This window comes from Callionymus lyra, chromosome 6 (assembly GCF_982586985.1).
Source record: "Callionymus lyra chromosome 6, fCalLyr1.hap1.1, whole genome shotgun sequence".
NCBI classification, from domain to species: domain Eukaryota; kingdom Metazoa; phylum Chordata; class Actinopteri; order Syngnathiformes; family Callionymidae; genus Callionymus; species Callionymus lyra.
In genome coordinates this window covers 16,135,793-16,157,630 of record NC_141823.1, presented here as the reverse complement: position 1 = coordinate 16,157,630, position 21,838 = coordinate 16,135,793, and the positions used below count along the sequence as shown (strand labels likewise).

Sequence of the window (21,838 nt, the reverse complement as noted above, 5' to 3'; positions counted from 1 at the left end):
TTATCTACAGCGACTTACAATGGATGCATTTAACCGACCAGGGGTCAAACCCGGGACGACCAGAGTGGGTTTTTTCAGTGCCAAGAAAGCCAAACTGACTGAATGCTACATTGTCCTTATAGTGCATCCGAAGGTGCAGTTGAGTTGAACATCCTGGTTCCGCAATGGAAGACGTTAAGACTCTGTGTCTTATTGAGGTCCACGGGGAAATCATTCCACTCCATATTTGGCAGCTAGGACGGCAAACAGACCTCGGATGATTGGAGGATCTTCCGGGTGAAGGAGCAGCAGGCTGATGAGTGCGATGTCGCTACGATCGTAAAGCTCTGAGGTTGCGATGGAGTCATGTCTTTTATTTACGGCCGGGGTTGATATCGACGTAAGCAAATGTTAGTTTTGGTTAACTGGAAGACAGTGAAGATAGTGGGAAGGCTGTAGCACTTTCACAGGCCTTCTTCCTTTTAAATCTATCACCATATGGCTGAGGATTCAATTAGCACAAAGGTGGGTGGTCCAGGGGCGACGGATCCATATGGAGGCACGAGTTGGGTCGCTGTCACCACACTATGCTCACTGTGTCTTCATGAATACGTTGACCACAGCAACCCCCGGAAGGAATCATCCTGACCCCGGCTGTCCATCATCCCAACAAAGAGAGGCACCTGTGGTTATGATTTTCCCAGCAAGAACGGATGATACTGCTTCAGTAAGGCTGACCTTTGCCGTCTGTGATACCTGGATTGTGTTGGGGGGGCCGGGTACGATGGCCTCAATTGAAGCTCGCTATTTCTTGGCTCGTGGCTGCAGGAATGCGAAGATCCATTTCGACACCAACCTTAAAACATACCTGACCTTTGGAACCGGGGGTGTCCAAACTTTTTGTACCTAAAGCTTGTTTGAGGCACATATTGGTGAACGACTACTTCATGAAACAGAGATGGCACTCTATAATCCTTTGTTGAAAAGCTATTCTAATGATACCCCACATTGTTTATTTCAACTAAGGACGCCATCTACTGATCTCTAATGATTTGGACACTGCCTCATGAACCCTAATTACTAGTATGAATAGTGCAAATGTTAAGGTGCCGGTGCTCTACCTTACATTGTTTTGACTATAGACTCTTAAAAATAAATGAAAAGGAACTCCAGTATATATTTCACCAAACTAGACAACTGATCCAATTCAATATTTTTGTACATACCTTTGTGTCCACTAAGGGTTGGGATTATTTTCAACGATATGTGTCTTTTTGGAGTTACAAAAAGAAATGCATGTCGCGAACCCTACCTTCTTTTCTTCGTCCAAAAAGACAAACAAAAAAAAAGAATCGGTCTAAGATATAGACTGGTTTAATCTTTCCGACCTATTTCTCATGTTCAATACAAGAAGGTATTTGGATGTCATTTGTGACCATCATATGAACATATATATTTATGCCTTTAAATTGAAAAAGATAGAAGAAACGGATTATTCGGAAAATCTTCCCAATGCTTAGTAGACGTAAGGTTGAATAGAAAATAAGTGAACTTTGAATTTCGGTTGTGCTATCCCTGTAACCTAGTATTGAACAATATTTTTCTAGTACTAATTCTTCTTCGTGGGACAGTTTGGTAAAGTGATAAAAGTAATATTCTGATTTGATTCAGATGCATTTTTTTCTTATTTTAATGTCATTCCACAGATCTTCTCAAAAGAGATTTGTTATTTAAGTCTCAGTTTCAGCAATTATAATAATAATAATAATACATTATTTTATTAAAAAGCGCCTTTCAAGAGACTCAAGGTTGCTTCAGTAAATTGTATTTCAAATATTGACAAGCTAAACATTCAATGACAGAAACACAACCATTGAATTAATGGATCTTTAAACTTGCAGATGAAGCTTCATGAACCAGTGTCGTTATTTCCAAAGCCACTAGATGGCGCTAAATAATCCTTTGTTTTGAACAACTGTTCTAATGAAACGTCACATCATTTTAGACTGAAGCACTTACTCCGTTCTAGAGATTACGACACTGTTTCAAGAAGCTTCATCATCCCATCGTTACTGGAGAAGCTGAAACGAGGGACCCTCGGTCGGCTTCAAGAGTGGCAGAGCTGCTGCTTTTTTGGAACAGCTGCATTGGTCTAATGGCCGGCCAGAAGGGAATAGTAGTCGTCTAGACATGAGCCTGTGTCAGAACATGTTCAGCCGTATGGGTTAGAAGGGATGAATCAGTCATATATTGTGTATCATGGGCATTTTTTTCTTAATTTTAGAGGTAATACAGTAATAAGATCCAATATTCAAATCTTTATACTACCTTCATTATTGCAGAACTATTGTTCAAACCACACTAGACACACATATTTGTTTGTTTGCTATCCATAGCTATGAAAAAAAAGCAACACTGAGGTCACATATTTATGAAAAAAATAAATAAGATTGTGAAAGAAAAGCTTCGGCAGGCGGCAGGAAATAGAAAATAAATCTGTGTGCATATATCCATTATCAAGACACGTTATCCTCAGAAGGGAGTTTGTGGTGTGAGAGGGACCCAGCTGGCTCTCTATGTGGGGTGTTAGATAGGGGAAACCAATTTTCACTTCCTCCCTCCTCACACACACTTGATTCCGCCCTCACTAACTCTGCACAGCCGGGCACAAGATCGCTTCATCTAAATAAGCCAGCCAAATGTTTTACACCTCACAATATTATGGAGAACTGATAAGGTGCTGGTTCACCGTTCCCTGCACAGAATTTTAGTTTCCTCCTCCCCACCAACCCCACCACCACCCTTTCCTCACTTCATGGTCCAAACAAAGAGAAGAGCGACAGTAAGCTTCAGTGTCTGCTGAGAAAGCAGAGATAGAAAGTGCAAAGAAATAAGAAAGTGAGCACATTTTAAAACCCTTCCATTTCTTATGCCCACAACAATAAAACAACAGACAAGCCATATTTTATGTTTGAGTTAAATATTCCCATGTGTGGCACCGCCACGACAGCTTATTCCTCAGCAGATTTATCACAAACCTTATCTTCTCAGCTCCGCTAGACAAAGGCTCACACACTTGCCCGCCGCGCCAAAAGTAAAGAATCAATAGGAATGCGCAATCTTCATCGAGCATGAGAGGTTGTCACACATCTCTCAAACAGACATACATCATGACTGCGAAGCTAATTACCTCCCCGAAGAGAGTTACGTCTCTACTAAACTACACATATCTCCCAACGTTCAGCTGGGGAAAGATGCCGCCGCTTTAAATCACATCAATAGACTCAAAAGTCAGTATTTTATAGCATTGATTGAAAGAATCGTATAATGGTCAAATCGTGAATCCAATAATATAATTTACTACGGTAAGTACAACTATATATATATATATATATATATATATATATATATATATATATATATATATATAGGGAGCGAGAAAGAGTCTAGGGGCTAGAGTCTATTCCAGATAGGGAGGGACACCCTGAAAAGTTTGCCAGGCATACAGAGACACACGACCTTTCACACTCACAGCTACAGCAAACTTATAAGTCCTGATTTAAATGCGTATCTTTTTTCTTGGACTGCAGTAGGAAACTGGAGTTCCTAGAGTGAACCCACAAACTCCACAACGAAAGGTCAAAGGTCGCCTCAAGCTACAAGCGATCTTATATATTTTATATCGTCATAATAAATAGAAACAGAGTTTTTACTGTTTAAGTTCATATCTTCGTAGAAGAAATACATGAGGCCGTTACAAAATATATTGATACAGTTTCAGTAAAAAAAAAAAAGAGTTTGTTTTACTTATTACATTTATATAATTTAATTTAGAAAATTATTTATTTATGTATTTGATTATGATATTGAAATGGCTTATATTTATCTTATCTTGTCTTTTAATATTTAAGGTTAATATCATATCTTCATTTCTGATTTTTATTAAAAATTTGATTACATTTTCATTAAAAATACAAGTATATTTTATTCATATTTCATTCACATATTTATATATTTCCCTTCTGGAATGAAGGAAAAATGAATTTATAAAATCTATATCAATTCTCAAATACACGAATCAACACAACCTTCAAACAGTTCATCCCATTTCGTCCAATATGTCACATTTATTGGAGACATTTGAGGAGTAAAGCTAACAATTGGGATTTTTATTCAAACCTATGGGCATTATTAGGAAAATCATTTCTTGTGTCACTCTGAGGAAAAAAGCTCTTTTAAATCCCCATTATTGTACAGGCGGATTCACACGTATTATGTATTTCTGCTGAATCGATTTAATATTTAAAGCTTATTTTCTCATGGCCACTGCTGTAATATTTAACTCTCGTGTGGATTGAGATTCTCTCAGTCAAAGACCGTAAAATGAGCATTTGAGCCGCAGGCAAATGATACATTTCTGCAAAGAAATAATATCTAATAATAATAATATATATAAGAATAACTTTTACTCCAAAAATATTTTTAAATATAAAAATAATCACGTTCATTCAATTTAATTGACAATAAATAAATAAAATATATTATATAACACTACTATTCTGGGGTCCTAATGTCATGGGGGTCAACTCAATCACACAAGGGGCCAAATTGTCAAACACAGTTTGTCACAGAAGAGACGACATTCTGATTCTTTAATATTCATTTTGGCATCAAACCTCATTTCATTATCTTTGTTGTCTGTGTCTCGTGAATAAATCGTCCTCCTTCAACACCGACTCTTGCTCATCTTTTATTGGATTTCCATCAATTTATCAGTTGAAAACTACTAAAATGAACATGATTAGAATTACAAATAGAAATCCCTGCAGATTCAAGTGACCGTATGTAAAATAGAATATGACTTTTTTTTTTAACATTCATCATTCGTCATCTAAATTCATGTGAACATATGAAGAGTGGGAAACATTTCTTCCCCGGTGGTTCCCACCAGGGCAAGCTTGATAACATGTCGAGCTAAAGCACACCACAGTGGTGGTTTTTACCTCCCCGGTCTAATTTATCCTTCGCTGTCCGGTCACAGTTCACTTTTTTTCCTTTTTTTCTGACCACCTTCTTTCAGCCTTTCATGTTTTCTGAGTGCTCAGTGATTGTAAGTATCCCCCATGTCTGCTGCCTTTGAACAACAGAGAAATATATTATGGAGGAAAAAAACATGAAAACATTTGCCTCGGGCTCCCAGCGGCGGGCCCAATTGTGGAGGCCTCCTGCACAGATCTCATACATCTAATCCATATTTCTCCTTCATCAATCCTTCATCTTCATCATAGTCTTGTCAAGGACATTTGGGGATCCAGTCAAAGGGAGGGGTCTTGATTTTACCCAACAGATTCATTGAAATGTCAGCGGGATGTCAGATTCCAGAGGAAAATATGACATGAGTTTGCATCATTGGAAGAAAATACATCATCATTACCGACTAATTTAGTGACTCTGGAAGTCAGTGCTTCTGCTTTCAAAAATGATCTTTGGATTTATGTAAATGTAGCATCTTCTTTTTATATTGAGTCTAATTAAATATTCTTTATTAAAGTTATTTTGAACATATATAAGCAATGAATGTATATGTTGAAAAAATGAATAGCTGCTTATACAGTTGGTGGTGCATTATTTTGAAATGTTACGTTTGATATTATAAAAAATAATCAAGTTATTCTTGATCCACATTCTAGGAATAAACCCCTGCAAGTTAATGGATGAGTCATAAAAGTAAACAAACAACTGTATTCTGCAGAAAATATTTAATAATGGAAACCATCTTTACTCATTTGTTCCAAATTTAAGGCAGTTAAACGCTGTTATTGGCCTTTAAAAATCGTAACAACTGAGGAGGAAAGTTAGAACTTCAATAAAGTATTTCTGTGATACTGCAACAAGGCTATGGACCCACTTTTGGAAAAAAGTATTTTTTTTGTTTTATTCCTCTAAAAGCGTCACTCCCTGCTATGGCAGAATTTGTGGCTTGAAAGTTGAAAGACTGCAGTAAAGTAACATGTATCCTCTTGGGACGTTTTCTGAATGCAATGCAACAGAGAATAGGAACGTCACATAAAAGACAAACAAAAGTAGTTTGTGTTGCCATTTTATCAAAACAGGCTCTGGTTTATAAGAAGCAGGATTCTTTGGAACAAAGTTAAACTTGTAGCTGGTTATGTAGTTCTCGTGGCCAGTCCTGGTCTTGAAGGTCTATTTTCTCGGAAGCCTTGCCGAGTCTTGGGCTGTAATAGCGATCTAGACTGAGATTATTTCTCAAACTAACTAATAATATTGAGCATCAATTTAAATGCTGATTGTTTGATGATACATGTTGCTGACTATACAATGCAACATTAAAATAGACTAAATGTGGTTTATGAAACATAAAGTATGTCTCAATGCCTCTTTGTTTACCTGGACACAAAGGGTTATTTTAATTTATTTAAAAATATTCGAAGAAAAAACTTTTCTGCACAGCATTTACCGGCAAGTGTGGTGCGTTCAATAATGTAGGAACAGCTTGGGAACATCAATGAAAAAAAAAATGAATGAAAAACAAAATCCATAAACTTTTTTTTTTTAAGACCGAAAACTAAACTAGTAGATGATCAACAGAAGACAGTGTGGGATTATTTAAATGTTAGTCTTTGTCTTCATTTTCAATAACTATTACGTGAAATTCGCTGGGTGGAATTTGGTGATTGTGTTGCTAAAATACAAGTTTCCTTGAACAGAAAAGACTTAAATGTCAGAAGTTTTCATTGACTGAAAACAAAAGAAAAGATGGTTATGGATAAATCTAACAAAAAAAATTAAAATACTCAGACTTTGAGTCATCTGGACTTGAGTGAAAAATAGAGAAAATAAAAGGACGGATAAAAAACAAATTAAAACAGACTTTCAAAACCAACTTTTTGTCAAAAACCTCTATTTTGAATCAATTATTTACGAAACATAATTTAGATTTGTTCGAATAGTGTATTTAGTGTAAAATAACAGCAGTATATAGTTGATTTTGCTAATCACCTGTTCTCCCTTTGACTATAAATATACAAGTACATTTATAATAATTTAAAAACACTTAAAAATAAACATAAATACTTTTTTTTAAAGTTCTTTGTTACTGAACTATTTGTCAATATGTTTAATATTTTGGTTTCCATTGGTTGGAGAACTTCAATTTAAATTCACCCCTTGTTAGATTGATGGAACCTATTAACCAAAATAAATTACTCACAGAGGTTTACACATACACACTCGCACACACAGCCTCAGTACAATGTGATCTTGGATCACACCTTTATGAGTAAGCAGAGGGTAATTTTGGAGTGTTTGCAGGAGAGTAAATCCTCTCAGAGGGGCTTGTTTTATTTGAACCCTTTATCTTATGAGAACATCGGCATCGTGCAGCGCTCAGACTGAGCTCAGTGAAATGTTAAACGCTTGTAGTTACAGCTTATTATTTGTTACGAAAGAAAACACACACACAGTATATTGCCTTTGTGTAGCTTGTATGATAGTAATAATAGTAGCGTCTGATACATCTACTGGGCTAAAGTTCTGAAGTACTATGCACTTATTAATACAATATATTCAGTTTTGAACAACAATTCATAAATAAATACATTTCTCATCAAATATTTACAATGGTTTTATTAAACCATGAAAAAGTGACTTTATCGTATTGAAAGAAAATCCAAATAAAATATTTTAAAACAGTAACACAATCTTTTTTATATTAAAAACTAGGACTATATTTGTAGATTAAAAATAAAAAGGCATAACAATGAACAATATAATATAATTATTTGTTGCAGTTATTGTCTGGTTTGGTCTTTTAAATTGATTTTATTTAGGACATGAGTTGTCTGTATAATCTTATATATCTTTTGTTTATACTTTTGTGTACAAGTGTGTTAGTGTATGTTGTCAAAGCTGTGAGACTCAAGCTTGTCTTTGGTGCAGTCAGACGAGAGAATGAGTGTGATTGACAGTTCCCGGGTACTGGCCTATTACACTAAAATAATGAAACGCATGACGTTATGAGCATCATTATGCCAGAAGAAAGACAGAATCAAAGTGAAATATTCAATGAAATTGTAATTTACATTTCTAAAACATCGGTTAGCAGAGCAGAAAAAAAAAAAAAGACAATTACTGCAAATGTATTCACTGACACATTTTTCTCTCGGAGTTCTCACTCATCTTATGTTGAGAAATTCATCAAGGATTCAATAATTTATAGATGTTACTGACAATCGTACACGTGGAAATCCGCCGGGAGGAGACATCTGAGGGTCCTAATGTCGGCGCCGTGTTGACATGCTTGCTTGACATGATGATGTAATACCTTTTTATAAATGTTGAGAAGATGGGAAACTGATAGGAAGAACCCTTAGTGTGGAGGATTTTACACTTAGTGTGGAGGATTTTACACTTAGTGTGGATGCTTTTACAGTTTTGAATATATATTTTAAACCTGTTTATAGCATATTCACATTTGAAATCCCTCAGTATTGTTCTGTAATCCTAAATAATCTGTACATTATATTTCTTATTATAAGTCTTTATTTCAATACTAGAACAAATCTACTTCATTCTTCAATCGTTTATATGATAACAGGGGCTTAAACTGAAAATGTTTAAATTAAAAAACAGACTTCAGAAAAGTCATTTTATTGAGATGAAACTTCCAAAGTATCGTTACACATGCTTTTTTTTCAATCTCTATTTGAAGTGATGGCCGATTTGGGGTCAGGAGTCTTGTTTCAAAATCTCCGCTGGGAAAGCGCACATGGTGGCCCCGTAGATGAGGTCAAACATTAAAGTGACATTTATTTATATATTTATCAGTCCCCTTTTTTTTTTTTTATATTCACAACGTGTCTCAACTGCAGAGTAAGCTCCGCTCCTGGCTTCCAATCAAAGGGGACAGATTAAGCTGAGTTAGGCCAACTTTCCATTGATGTGTTAGCGTAGCTCTTTTCGAATAAACCCTCGCAGCAATCAGCACATGTGCTGCGCCAACAAATGAAAAAAATAAAAAATAAAAAAAGGCACTAATGTAATGCCAATGACAATAAAAAGAATATACAACATCCCTTATACTTAATATTAAGTAGAAATATGATGGGGAAAAATGCAATTACATCTTGATGATAGTCCTGATGGGGGAATTTCAATTGCACAATTACTACTCGATTAAAAGCTGCGATGAATATTAAAGTTTCATGATTCAAGTCATGATGCACTTTCCCATCTCAAGTTACTGTTAAATGTTTCCTTGAAGCAACTGTTCAGTTACAACTGTTCCCAGCGCCGCAACAAACACATTTAAATGTTAATTAGATTAAGCTTGCCTGAGTAAATACACAACAAAAACATGCCAGAGGTGTAAACTAAGAACTGGTATCAAAGAAGCAAAGCACCGATGAAAATTGTTACGTTTTAAAATTTCCCAAGAGTTGAAGAATTACAGTCATTGTACACACGGGAAGTGTGATGCATGAAATGCAATTAACTATTGAATGTTAAACTAAGTTAAGTTAAGAGGGAAATGTAATTGTTGTCAACGTGGCTGCTTTTTTGTAGGTAGATTAGTATTCGATTGCTGTATTTCAAGAGAAGGAACACAGGGGGAAAAAAAGGTGCAATTTGATTCTGTAGTTTGGTGAAGCTTCATGAAGCAGTGTCCTGGTGTTTAGAATTCAGTAGGTGGCGCCATCAGTTTAAAAATGATAAGATGTTTCATGAGAACAGTTGTTAAAAACAAAGGAAAATAGTGCAAAGACCACCATCTCGTGTGCTCTGAAAATAATGAAGTTTCATGAAGCTTTAACAGACCATCACCACCTATAAGTAGTTAAATCAGACTGATTATTATTCCGACAGTTTGATAAAAGGCAATGGCCTCGGACAAGAAAAGGAAATGCTTTATCAGTGCTTTAACAGACCATCATCAGACCATCACTATCTGAAATATCGATTGCTATTCATAAGAGTAAGTATAGATCATTAAATTGTAATACATGTGTAATTATATCATTGTGCATTATTGTGGTTCATGAAACAAACCGGAAGACCCATCATTTGTTATTGGTTGGCCTGATCTTAGTCGATAGTTGAACAATATTGTTTTTTTTTTTTATATCTTCAGTGACTCAATATTGTCTCTAGCAAAGATGAAAACATTGCGTCGCTTGTTAAAAGTGACTAATGTGTTGCTCCGAATCTAATACGTGTGATAAATATTTTGAGCTGAAAGCCCAAAATCTGAAATAGCAGTGTTATTTATACTGAATATAACCTGTAAATTAAACAGCGGCCAAAAGATAGAGTGGATATTTATAGTCCTGTGCTTCACTCAACAGCCTGAGGTGTTTTGACTTCTTTTTTTTCTGTTTATAATCAGTATTTGAATCATGATTTTTATAATGTTGTTAAATGGTTTCTATTTAATGTGTGCTCATATTTCCTAGATTCTAAAATACAATGAAGAATAGAGCAGAGATTAAAGAAAAACAACAAGAAAGAATGCATCACTTTGAACCATTTATTATTAAATTAAAAAGGCATAATAGCACTGTTCAAATAAAGCCTTTTTTTTTTCCTCAACAGAATAGGATTTCCACGGTGTCTGAATAAATGCCAGTTCATTCAGATGTACTTAACATACACCCAGCGATCAAAAGAAGGGAGGAAAAGAGAAAGCAGGGCAAATAAATAAAACAAAAAAGCCATTATTGTTGAACACAGCACATTAGGCAGATTACCAGGAGCTCAATTTACATGAAACATCTCATATATACAAGAAAGATTTACAATGATGAGGGCAGCACAGTCTGTGTGAGCTATGAGGTCCAGAGCCAGCACATTGGCGGTCACGTTTCGAGTCAAGTGTGGCTCTCTGCTCAAGGGCTGTAAAATGCCATTATCACAACTATTAGTCTCTGTGCTGGCACACACTAGTGACAGAGCCGTGGCGTGTGTGTGTGTGTGTGTGTGTGTGTCACTCCAGACAGCGACCTAAAGACAAGGACACATCTTGGAGTGGGTTTGTCATATCAGGACATACAGAACTATTTATTCCGTCGTTCACCAGCCTTCTCTCTGATATAACGAGAGAGGATAGAAACAGAAGAGCAGAAAATAAATTGGCTTCATCTTGGTCCAGTTCTGTGAATCCACTTTGGCATCATGACATATAACAGCAGCAGTTACTCGGTCGCAGAACGAATAAATATCTGGAACAATGCGTGCTGAGGAGGGGGGAGTGAAGGATGTTCTGATGATTAGATAATCAGAGTTTAATAGGATTAGCTTTGCATCATTTTAGAATTTTGTCATTTGGACCACTCCCCCCCCTACAAAAACACCAGACTGAACAATATGTTCTTGTGTTGACTTGAGCAGGCTCTTCCGTCACAAATGATCCAAACACAAGTTCACATTTCACGTGTTAGCGTCGACCCCGGTAAGGTGAAGGGTTGTTGCTGGATGTGGAAGGGGAGGGGAGGGGGGGGGGTTAGCAGGGGCGAGGTGAGGTGTGGAAAAGAGAGAAATGGATTATGGGGTGGGAGGCATCCAAATCATGTGGAACCAACAAAACGTAATCTTTTGAAATATCATTTGTGTACAAGCAAGAATTCAAGAAACATTTTCTTCCACCCTCTACTCGTGTCAGTCGGATTATATTTAGATTTATTTAAGCTGCATTTTGTCCTGTTTCATCATGCCATGTTTGAAAAAAAAAAAATCAGTTGTGTCTTATTGGAATATTGGAAAAAGAAAAAGTATTCAGGATTGGTGAAAGTATGAAAAAAAAGGGGTGCATAAGAAGCAAAAATTATTTTCGTTTTTGTTTGTTCGGAGCATGAGTTTTCTCGAAGCAAGTTGCCCTGATGATTGACCATCAATCAAGTCGCTTTGAGAAATGGCCAAAATAGACAATATTGAAGTTTAAGATGAATGAGTTGTCAGCCGAAAGTGATGGCGAAACAAAAGCGGCGAGGGGGGGGGAACACACTTACAGGCGTCTGTTTTTTGACAAATGACAACATTTGTATACATGACCACGACTGATCATGTACACAAATCGAGTGTGTGACACACAAACATGAAAGTAAATGCACAAATAAATGAGTGAGTCATGGTAATTTGCCATAACCTGGGGTTTTTTTTTTGAAAGCATGCTCTTGAACAAAAAGACAAATCAAGAGAAAAACTATGCAGCATTTCATTTTTAAAAAATAACGATAAATCATAAAAATGAACTCCACTGTTCAGCCAGTGTTCCAGGGGGGGAGATATGATTTATTTTGTTGTTTTGTACAGACAAAACAGGAACCCTTCGGGACAATCATCTACTCCGATAGTACCATTTCCTTTTACCAAACCAGACACAGCGGACGTGACATTTACCGGAGAAGTTAGATCTGCGGTTCCACTTCTCATGATTGAAAAATGTTGGAATTCCAATTGGTGGAAATTTGCTCAGCGAAATGATCAAAACGATGAATGAAAGCTAAATTGAATTCGGAAACATGTATTTAAGGGTTACTACTTTTAGACCATTAGTAATGGAAATATTGTTTTTCCTTTTTACAAATATTAAGTAAGCAGAAGTCTAGAAAAATCACTAGCCTCCCTCCATCTTTTCCTTCTCGTGGCGCCTGCGTCAGCACGGCACGGAAGATATTTCAACAGACTTTTCCCCTCAGGTGCAACATTGTCATAGTTCATTAATCTTCTCAAACTTCTCCCGCTGCCATCATCCCCCGTACGTACTACTAATCCCCTTATTAATGTGGCAAATGAACCTGCGCAAGAAGGACGACTCCCTCAAGGTTCCATAATTACAATGGTCTGTACAAACTCCTGTTTGCATAGAACGTCCATTCATTACAGCTCCTGACATGGTGACTGCACGGATATTGCTGCAAACCAGTTTCAATATTTCCCCTCATAGCTTCCTCCGTCATCTCGCACGTGCTCTTCATTCACATAAGTACTTCGCTATTAACTAGACGGAAGATTTGTCTGGATAGAATTTAGAAGACGCAACGATGTTTCCACCATATTGGTCACAGCCAGGTCACTATTGGAATGATCAAGAGTTCACTTGAGATCAAATATACCGATAAAATAAGGAAAAACTACAACCAAAATTCTTGACTCATGTAATACAACTCTCCAGCGATTACTTTACTGATGCTATTCAATATGTAACTTTGCCTGGCTCGACAAAGACTATGTATTTCATCAAGTACTGGGAGGATTTTTGAGGGACAATAAAATGAAGCACTGACTGAGCCGTTATCTTGTTTGGTCAAGAAATGTACACATGGAAAATGATATTGCACACACACTTTTCTAGCCTGTGGAGTTACATGAAAAGGAAAAATCATTTGAATCCTTATTCATCATAGTTTTAATAAGCCTGGTGGTTCCACTGGTTTTGATTTAGAGACAAAAAGTCAACATTAAAGGGCAACTAGTGTAAAAATATAACTCCGGAAAAAAATCATGCTATTTTCCTTTTCCTCTTATTGACATGTAGTTCATCCAGTATGTTGTTTTTCAAAGGTTCTCATGTATTATAATACCAGTCCTTTCATTAAAATATATATTTATAAAATCTTCCCAGTTATAAAATAAAGTGAAAAGGTTTCAAATGTTTCAGTCTTAGTCTCTAAGATGTCCCTCATCATGACCACGTTTTAAACGTATTACTTTATAAGCTAATGAAATCAAAAAAGTCCTTCCCTGCGTCTCGGCGAAGGAGAGGTTACGGGAGTGAAGTCCATTATGATGTAATAATGGTCTCCACTTCTCCTCCAGCCAGCTGTAATCACGCCCTGCTTTGTTTATACAACGAGGTGGAGACTTTTGGGATCGATGACGTGGGTTGACAAACATTGATGCTTGACCAATCACAGGGGAGTGGGTGTGGTTATGGTAAACAAGATTTCATCTCCAGAAAAAGTATTTTTATTGGGCGGGGCTTAAGCACATTTTCTAATCCAAGTATATTAATTAAAAAATAGTTTTGTACAGACACTGGTGAGTACAAGAGAGGTCCTAGATCAATTTAAGAGACACTTAAACAATAAGTTGCCCTTAAATAATTCCTAAAATCTTGCAGAATTTGGGTCTGAACATGGCCAACACACAGCAATATAGCTCACTTTATAAACATATAACAGAACCTGTCTTGTAAATAATGTTTATTCGTTTGATCAAACAAAGGAAGGATTATTTATTCTCCATATACATAGAAAGGTTTGACTAGATTCAATATGACGTTGTAATGTCCCTCTCTACTACCCCTCCACCGCACTAATGTGTCCATAACACGGGCCTCGGGATCCGATGCAGACAACATGGCTAATGTCTAGCCACCGGGAATCTTATGTTCGCAAAAAACCACGTCCATGTCTGCCTTTACGAATCCTGAAAGGATGAGTATGAGACTGATGGTGATGCGACGACGATTATGCTTGGATTCTAAGATGCTTGTGTTGCCTTGTGAAACTAGGACAGTGTTTTCATGCTTTTCCCCCCTCAGTGTTGTTTACACTAATGTAGGTCCCCGGAGAGAAAATAATAAGAGGGGAAAGAAGACGAGCGAGGCAAGGATTGCTCCTCTTGCCATCAGCCAAGTTTGGAATCTTATTCTACGAGACACTTATTTTGTGATGACGCTGTTGAAGGGTGGTACAATTCCCGTTCCCCCTCGTGCGCTTCAATGTATAATAGATAGAGATGAGATACCTGTGCATTGTCAGGTTTTTGCTGATGCTCTTTGTCTTCTTTTTTTTTTTAATCAATTCATCTTCCTTATTCCATTGATTGCTGCTGATCCGGCAAAGGGGCGACTCTCGAGAAATGGAACAAAATAGGTTTTCAATTTGCAAGAGAAGGTCAATTTCAAACGCTTCCCCAAAGATTTCCTTAAATGTCCTTGTTCACATATTTGCTAATATGACGTCTCAGTAAAACAACAAAGGTTGATTGATGGTGTTTCTTATGAGAAAATCGTTGAGAAGACAATTTAGATAGACTATCAAATTCTGCTGTGAGGTTCTATATTTTCATCACAGGCGTTTAAACCTACACTTATTCTGGTACGGGGGGGTGTAGTAATATTAAGAATAAAAAAACAAGTACCTATCAAAGTGTTCTAGTGCTGCAAAGAGAATATTATTATTAATATTTGGATACGACATCTGCTTCATCTTGGGAACTGACATTTCGTTTTCCTTTCCTTATTATTTCCATCTATTCTATGATTGTACTCATTATCCTGTAAGTGCTCTGAAAGACATATGTTAAATCAGACGGAAGTCTACCTGGCAGGGCTCATAGAACAGAAGATGGAGTGAAGATGTCAACAACAAAAAAAAACGAAGGCACTAGAATATAACCTTTATGCAGCATGACAACTCGGTGAAGTCACCGCAGAATAAGCGTTTTACCACAATCAATAACTGCCATTTATCTTCAAATCAAATTTTAAAAAAGAGTATTTATCAGGTGTATTATCTAGGAATCACCAGGGAGTCGAGGCGTGGGTGGAATATATTGAGTAGCTACTGAAAATAAGGATATTAAATACGCGTTTAAATCTTTAGTTGGTGACTGAAAGGTGAAATATATCTTCATTGTGGGATGACTGGATAAGGATTATAGGAAATCAAACTTGATGGATGTTAACTTGAGCTGCTTAGAGTCATCATTGAGGAAAAATAAAATTAAAGATTCACATTTTTCCGATTTAATTTCAAACTATAAAAGAGAGAATGATAATAAAAAAATACTGAAAAAAAAAGTATCACAGCTCGAATAGAAATATAAGTGAAAGCTTGTGTTTATTTCCTATCTCCATCAATGTGTGCTTCAAATCGCCTGTCAGAATTATTGATTCCAATAAATTCTGCGTGGGATAGTGGGATGAGTGAAAGAATCAATGATGTTGTGCTTACACTCCAGTGTCAAGTCTCATCAATCCGGTCCCATAGTTTGTGTTGCCTTTGGAATAAACCACATCCATAACCTCTTTTTAACATCTCATCTCGCGTCCACTGCTCCGGCGGACGCACACACACCAGCACACGCCAGCAGCTCCCGGTGAATGATGCCACACTGAAAGCCTCTTTTGACTGCTACCCCCCCACCCCTCACAAGACAGCACATTAAATGCAGCCCGCACGTGTAGTGACCCGGAGGTATGCATCGATATGAGACACACAATGTCACCCTGTGTAATTCCACTTGCTCTTCGGGATACATCTTATCGGTCACATATTTAACTGCTATTATCAATCTTCCCTTCCCTGCCTATGCATCATTAGACACAAGTGTCTCACTAACAACACCAACACGGGTCCTTTCTTACCCCTGCCTCGTATTTTTTAAAGTCCACTGCAGGTTGGCAGAGTGCCGGGAGACGCCGTGCAGCGCAACACTGCCACCCACAGGATCAGTACCACCTCCCATCAAGCCTGACCCACTGACATCACATTGCCGCCCATTCTGTGCCTGTCTGTTTCACTCCTTCCCTCGGCTTCTGTTGCTTTTCTGCATTCGTCCACGTGTGCTCCGATAGATTAGTGCTGTGTGTTGTGTAGCGGCGCTTTATTAGCAGAAAAATTAATAAGGCTTTGATAAAAAGCAGCATGGATTATGTTGAAATTTGAGGCTCATTATTAGCTAATCCGTTTTGAATTGGATGTGTATCAAGTTCCAGACGGGCTTCACTCAGTCTGCTACTGTGCTTTGATAGGAGGCATTTAATACAAGCCTAAACAATATGGCTAAGCTTATGGTGACACTCATAGCACCGGGGCAGTCGGCTCATGTCTCGACTGCTGTTATTGCTGCAGGTTTTTTATCAAAGGTTACAGGCTGTACTGTAATAAACACCAAAAACAAAAGAACAAATGAAACATAACATGAATACACTTGAGAGTTTTATGGAGAGAGAGGTGAAAAGTCTCTTCTTTTGTGATTTTTTTGTTTTGTATTTTTTTGTTGGTGGGAGAAATGTGTGCAGCGTTAATACAAGATAAAAAAAAGTAGAGTAGATAGGCAAGAAAAAAATGTTTCTTTCACAGAGTCACAAGTTATGGTTGTACCAGCGTTCTAACCTGAATAGATAAATAAGGCAAGACAATCACTTCATTCACTGGAATCTATTTATATAAGACTAAAATATGTGTTTATATGTATGCAGATGACAAGTCATTGGTCTATAATTACGCCCAAGAATGCATGTGATTATACAGTCCATAGATAATTTCATTATTGGGTGAAAGTATTTTATTTTTATAGGTTAGGTTTGACAAAGAGTGGATTTTGCTATAGAAGTGTGCGTCCTTTACTCTTCAGGTGCTTGACAGTGACCTAGAGTGAAACTGAAATCATGTCTGGCACTTTAGCACTGTGGAACAGGGCAGTTATAGGCAGTACTTATAGACCAGTAAAAGTGCTCTTTTACCTGCTGTCTGGGGTGCATGGGGCCCTTCGTCTTGAACCCTCCTTGGGAGCTGCACTCAGAGGCACTGAAATGGTCAGAGCTTGTGGAGGACCGTTTGGAAAGGGTGTCGCAGCCCCCAACAAAAGTGTTATCCAATGGCAGCTCCTGAATGACGTGATGCTTTTTGACTGAAACGGGTGTATCCGCCTTCAGGTGGAAGGCAGACTGAGGTGAGGCAGACTTGTAGTGTCGGGCCAGGTCTGGGCTGCTCGGCTTGAAGGTCGTGGTAGGTGTGGCATTCCAATCAAAGCGTCCAATCCCTTGGTCTTCCAGCTCGGTGGGCAAGCTGATGGTTCCATTGATGGGCTCATGTGCCGGATCATCTGGTTTGTTTCCCTCGATGGTGACAAAGTTGAGCAGCGAGCTTTTCGGTGATTTCCTTTTCTTGCGCTTTTTCTTTTTATTCTGCTTGTTCTCTGTGTTGGGCGACATCCACTCTGTGCCTTGCTTTTTCCTCTGTGCAGCTTTGAACCGCGAGGCATGGCGGCAGCGCAGTAGCACGGTGACAAAGATGACAATTATCACCACTAAGGCCCCGGTTACAAATGCGATCATTATAGTTAAATAGTCGCCGCTTTGATAAGGTTCACTGCTTTCGCCAATGTTTCGGTCGATTGGCATCTCCATCGTTCTCCGGATAAGACTTGAGATTAGTGATGCGTTGCCAACAGTGTCGTTGACATAAAGAAATACCAGCACAAGAGTGTGAAGAGACTTGGGGTACCCCAAATCACTGATGTTGACCACCAGTCTGTGTAGCCCGATGTCACTCAGCGTTGGTTTTTCCTCCAGAGTAATATTTCCAGTGACAGGGTCAATCCTGAACAAGCCTTTGCTGTTCCCGTTCACTATGGTGTATTTGAGTTCTGCATTCATCCCGGTGTCTCCATCGACTGCAAACACCTCGGCAACAACCGATCCGGGAATAGAGGAGAGGGGGACGAGCTTGAAGGATGTGTTGGAATGAGGATACATGACCGTGGGGGTGTTGTCATTGACATCTATGACATTAATGGTCACCTTGGCAGCAGAGGAGCAAGGGGGCCTGCCACTGTCCACGGCCCTGACATCAAACGTATAAGAGCTCTGCTGCTCGCGATCAAATGACACATTTGATTTTATAACTCCAGAATATGGGTCCAGAATAAAGTTCTCATTGTCATTCAGAATGGAAAGTGAAACTGCAGCGTTTTCCCCGGCATCCGAGTCAGTCACCGTTATCACTCCGACAGTGCTGTATTTTGGTAGATTCTCAGATACAAAGAATTGAAAGTGGTTATGTGTGAACTTGGGGTTGTTGTCATTTTCATCCAGCACCGTCACAATGACAGCTGCCTGAGTCTGCAGAGGTGGAGTGCCATTATCTCTCGCTGTCACTGTGAAAAGGAAACGGTCCTGATCTTCACGGTCAAAAACTCTGGATGCCGTCAGAACCCCGGTTTTGCGGTCGAGATCGAAGAAAGACGCGTTGGGTCCCAATTGATAAACGATATCCGCGTTTTTCCCGCTGTCCTCATCTGTGGCCGTCAGAGTGGTGAGGAACAAGTCACGTTTGTTGTTTTCGACGACAGCCAGCTCGATCACCGGTTGAGTAAAAATAGGTGGATTGTCGTTCTCATCCTCCAGTCTCACTCTCACCAGCGCGGTTTGATTCAAGCTTGGTTTCCCTGAATCGGATGCAACGATTTTAAAGTTATACTCCTTTGTCCCCTCATAGTCCAGCAGTGCTGAGGTTTCCAGCAGGTACTGGTTGTCGTAAACCGCTTTCAGATGGAAGGGCACATCCTTTTCAATAAAACAGATCACTTTGCCATTGATGTCAGTGTCTTTGTCCGACACTGTAATGAGGGCTATTTTGGTATTTATAGGATCCTTCTCCGAGAGCAAAACAGTGCCATTAATAGGGCTGATTATATATCTCAGATCTATATTAGGAGGGTTGTCGTTAACATCAGTAACATTAATAGTAATTGTTGCTCGGGCCGAACTTGAGCTGCCATCGCTGGCTAACACGGACAGCTTATGTATGGACGTCTCCTCCCGGTCCAGTGGCCTCTGCACGGTGATCAGTCCTGTTGTCGTGTTAAGAGCAAACAGCCTCTTGGTAGCAGGTGGCACTTGAGTCCCGAATACATATCGGATTTCAGCATTCGCCCCGATGTCTGCATCCGTGGCCTGCAGCCTGACGACAGATGTGCCGATGGGGGAGTTTTCAGGAATGTGCACTTCTACCTGACTCTCTTTGAACACGGGTTTGTTATCATTCACATCGGTTACGGTGACTTGGAGAATGGCAGTGCTGGATTTCTGAGGGCTGCCGCCATCCTCCACTTTAATCTTCATCACATACGTGTCCTTCTGCTCTCGGTCAAGATTCTGCTGCACGATGAGCTGGGGCCACTTCTCCCCCTCGGGTGTTTCCACGATATCTAAGCCAAAAGCACTCTGTCCATTGATCAGCTCGTATTTGTGGACACTGTTGGGGCCGGTGTCGTTGTCAGTGGCCGAGGGGATGGCGAAGCGGCTGTTAATGAGCGTGTTCTCCGGGATGGAGATGTTGATCACCGGCGATGGAAACATGGGCGCATTATCGTTGGTGTCTTTCACAACTATTTTGATTTTAATGAGTCTGAAATAATCATTCGGCAGAATGACTACTTCAAATTCAAAGGAGCACTCGCTGTCCTCGAACGAGGGACCGGGGCACAACTTTTCCCTGTCGATGCGGTTTGATGTGGTGAATATCTCTCCGGTGCTGCTCAAAACGCGGACCAATGGGACGTCTCCAGCCTTGGAGACCAGTCGGTACACCAGATTAGCACTCGCACCCGTGGCAGCGTTTGTGTGGGAAATATTGAGGTCCTTTGGTATGTTTCCAATGAGGACATTTTCTTGCAGTTCTTCTCTGATGGGATATATTAACTCTTGGGCTATTGAAGGGTCGAGCATGATGCAGGCAAGCAGAGCGCCCAACAGGTAAAAGTCTTTTAGATCCATGTCAGTGCAAATGATATTCCAGTCTGGACAACTGAAATTTGATTGGTGATAAAATCTTCTTGTGTTGACTCCACTTGCCAGCCTGAGAATACACACAAAATATATATTTTATCATACAATTTAAAAATCAAGTCAGATCTTTATAGAGAAGGAATAAAACAATAATGAAAATATAATAAATTTCTTAAATATTCATTTACAGTGCAGTATTTATTTTGTCAAAAAAACTTCACAAAACATTACCCAGCCTAAATATGCACTCCCTCAAATGTAAAGCGATGAGTTGTGTGACCAGCTCTGAAATGCAATGACACACATGAATGAAGCCTTATATAGAGAATGACAGTGTTTAGAATACTGCTCATGAATTCCAGAGTGTACATACCAAGAAATGCTCTATGCTGGGTCCATATCCTTCTCATCAACCTGCGTCCAGGTGATTTTTTTTTATTATTTTTATCCAGCAGGCAAAGTCCAGTAGTGAATACTTAATTTAAAAATAATAAATAAAAACTCCTCTTCAAAATTTGGATTTTTGGAGGAAAACGCAAAGTCTGTGGCTGCGTCAGTCTCTGCACACTTTTTTCGCTCCGTGTCCGTGATGCTTGTATAGTTTTCACCGCAGCATCCAGTGTTATTTCAAGGGAATTCAAGTGTCACGTCCCAAGCAGAGCCACAGCTTCTCCGCCTCCTCCGTCAGGCTACCTGTTAAAGGTGAACGCGCCGGTGAGGAGTCACTCATGTCCCGTTATGGTCCCACATCCATCTGGCTCCATCATCCAAAAGGCTGAGCAAAAGAGGTTTTTTTTGGATCAAGAGAAGCTGCTTCTTCTTCTTCTTCTTCTTCTGGACGCGGCGCGTGTCGGTGCCGTTTATCCTTTTGCTCTCCCAGTCCAAGAGCAAGACTATCTTCCACTAACTCTCTGTAAACCCTTCGGAGAGCTGCAGGAGCATCACCACCACCGCCGCCCCCCCCCTACCCTCGAAACCCCGCTGAACACCCGGATTGGTCGCCACCCCTCCCCTCCTGGTTGCGCCCGTAAATGGACTCGCAGTCTCATTGGTTCGCATCCACGCCCGTCAGAGAGGTCCAAAAAAAAAAAAAGTGGGTGGGGGGGTAGTCCGCGCCGAGGAGGAGATGCTCCGCGAGAAAAAGATGCTGCGGGCTTGCGGGGACGTTTAACCGTCATCCCTCCCCTCCGGGGCTTGAAGGGCGATGATGATGATGAGGAGGATGATGGAGGATGAAGATGACACCGATGATAACACAGTTCGTGACAAGGGGAGAGAAAAAAACGGACGTTAAAAGCCGCTGTTAAAGCGTATTAAAAA

General features: G+C 39.2%; 1 protein-coding gene across 4 annotated transcripts in view; it reads right to left on the bottom strand.

Moving 5' to 3' along the window:
- The window catches only part of pcdh9 (protocadherin 9), a 198,510-nt gene extending 177,126 nt beyond the window's left edge, over positions 1-21,384 (bottom strand). For 3 of the 4 annotated variants that reach the window (XM_087793925.1, XM_087793927.1, XM_087793928.1), the window contains exons 1-2: positions 20,892-21,383; positions 17,471-20,588 (exon numbers count right to left, since the gene is read on the bottom strand). In XM_087793925.1, the coding sequence (XP_087650051.1) occupies positions 17,471-20,506 (3,036 nt within the window). In that variant the 5' untranslated portion in view covers positions 20,507-20,588; positions 20,892-21,383. Of the gene's footprint in view, positions 1-17,470; positions 20,589-20,891 lie in introns of all 4 variants that reach the window. The other variant, XM_087793926.1, reaches the window with a different exon arrangement.
- Between the last annotated feature and the right edge of the window lie 454 nt (positions 21,385-21,838).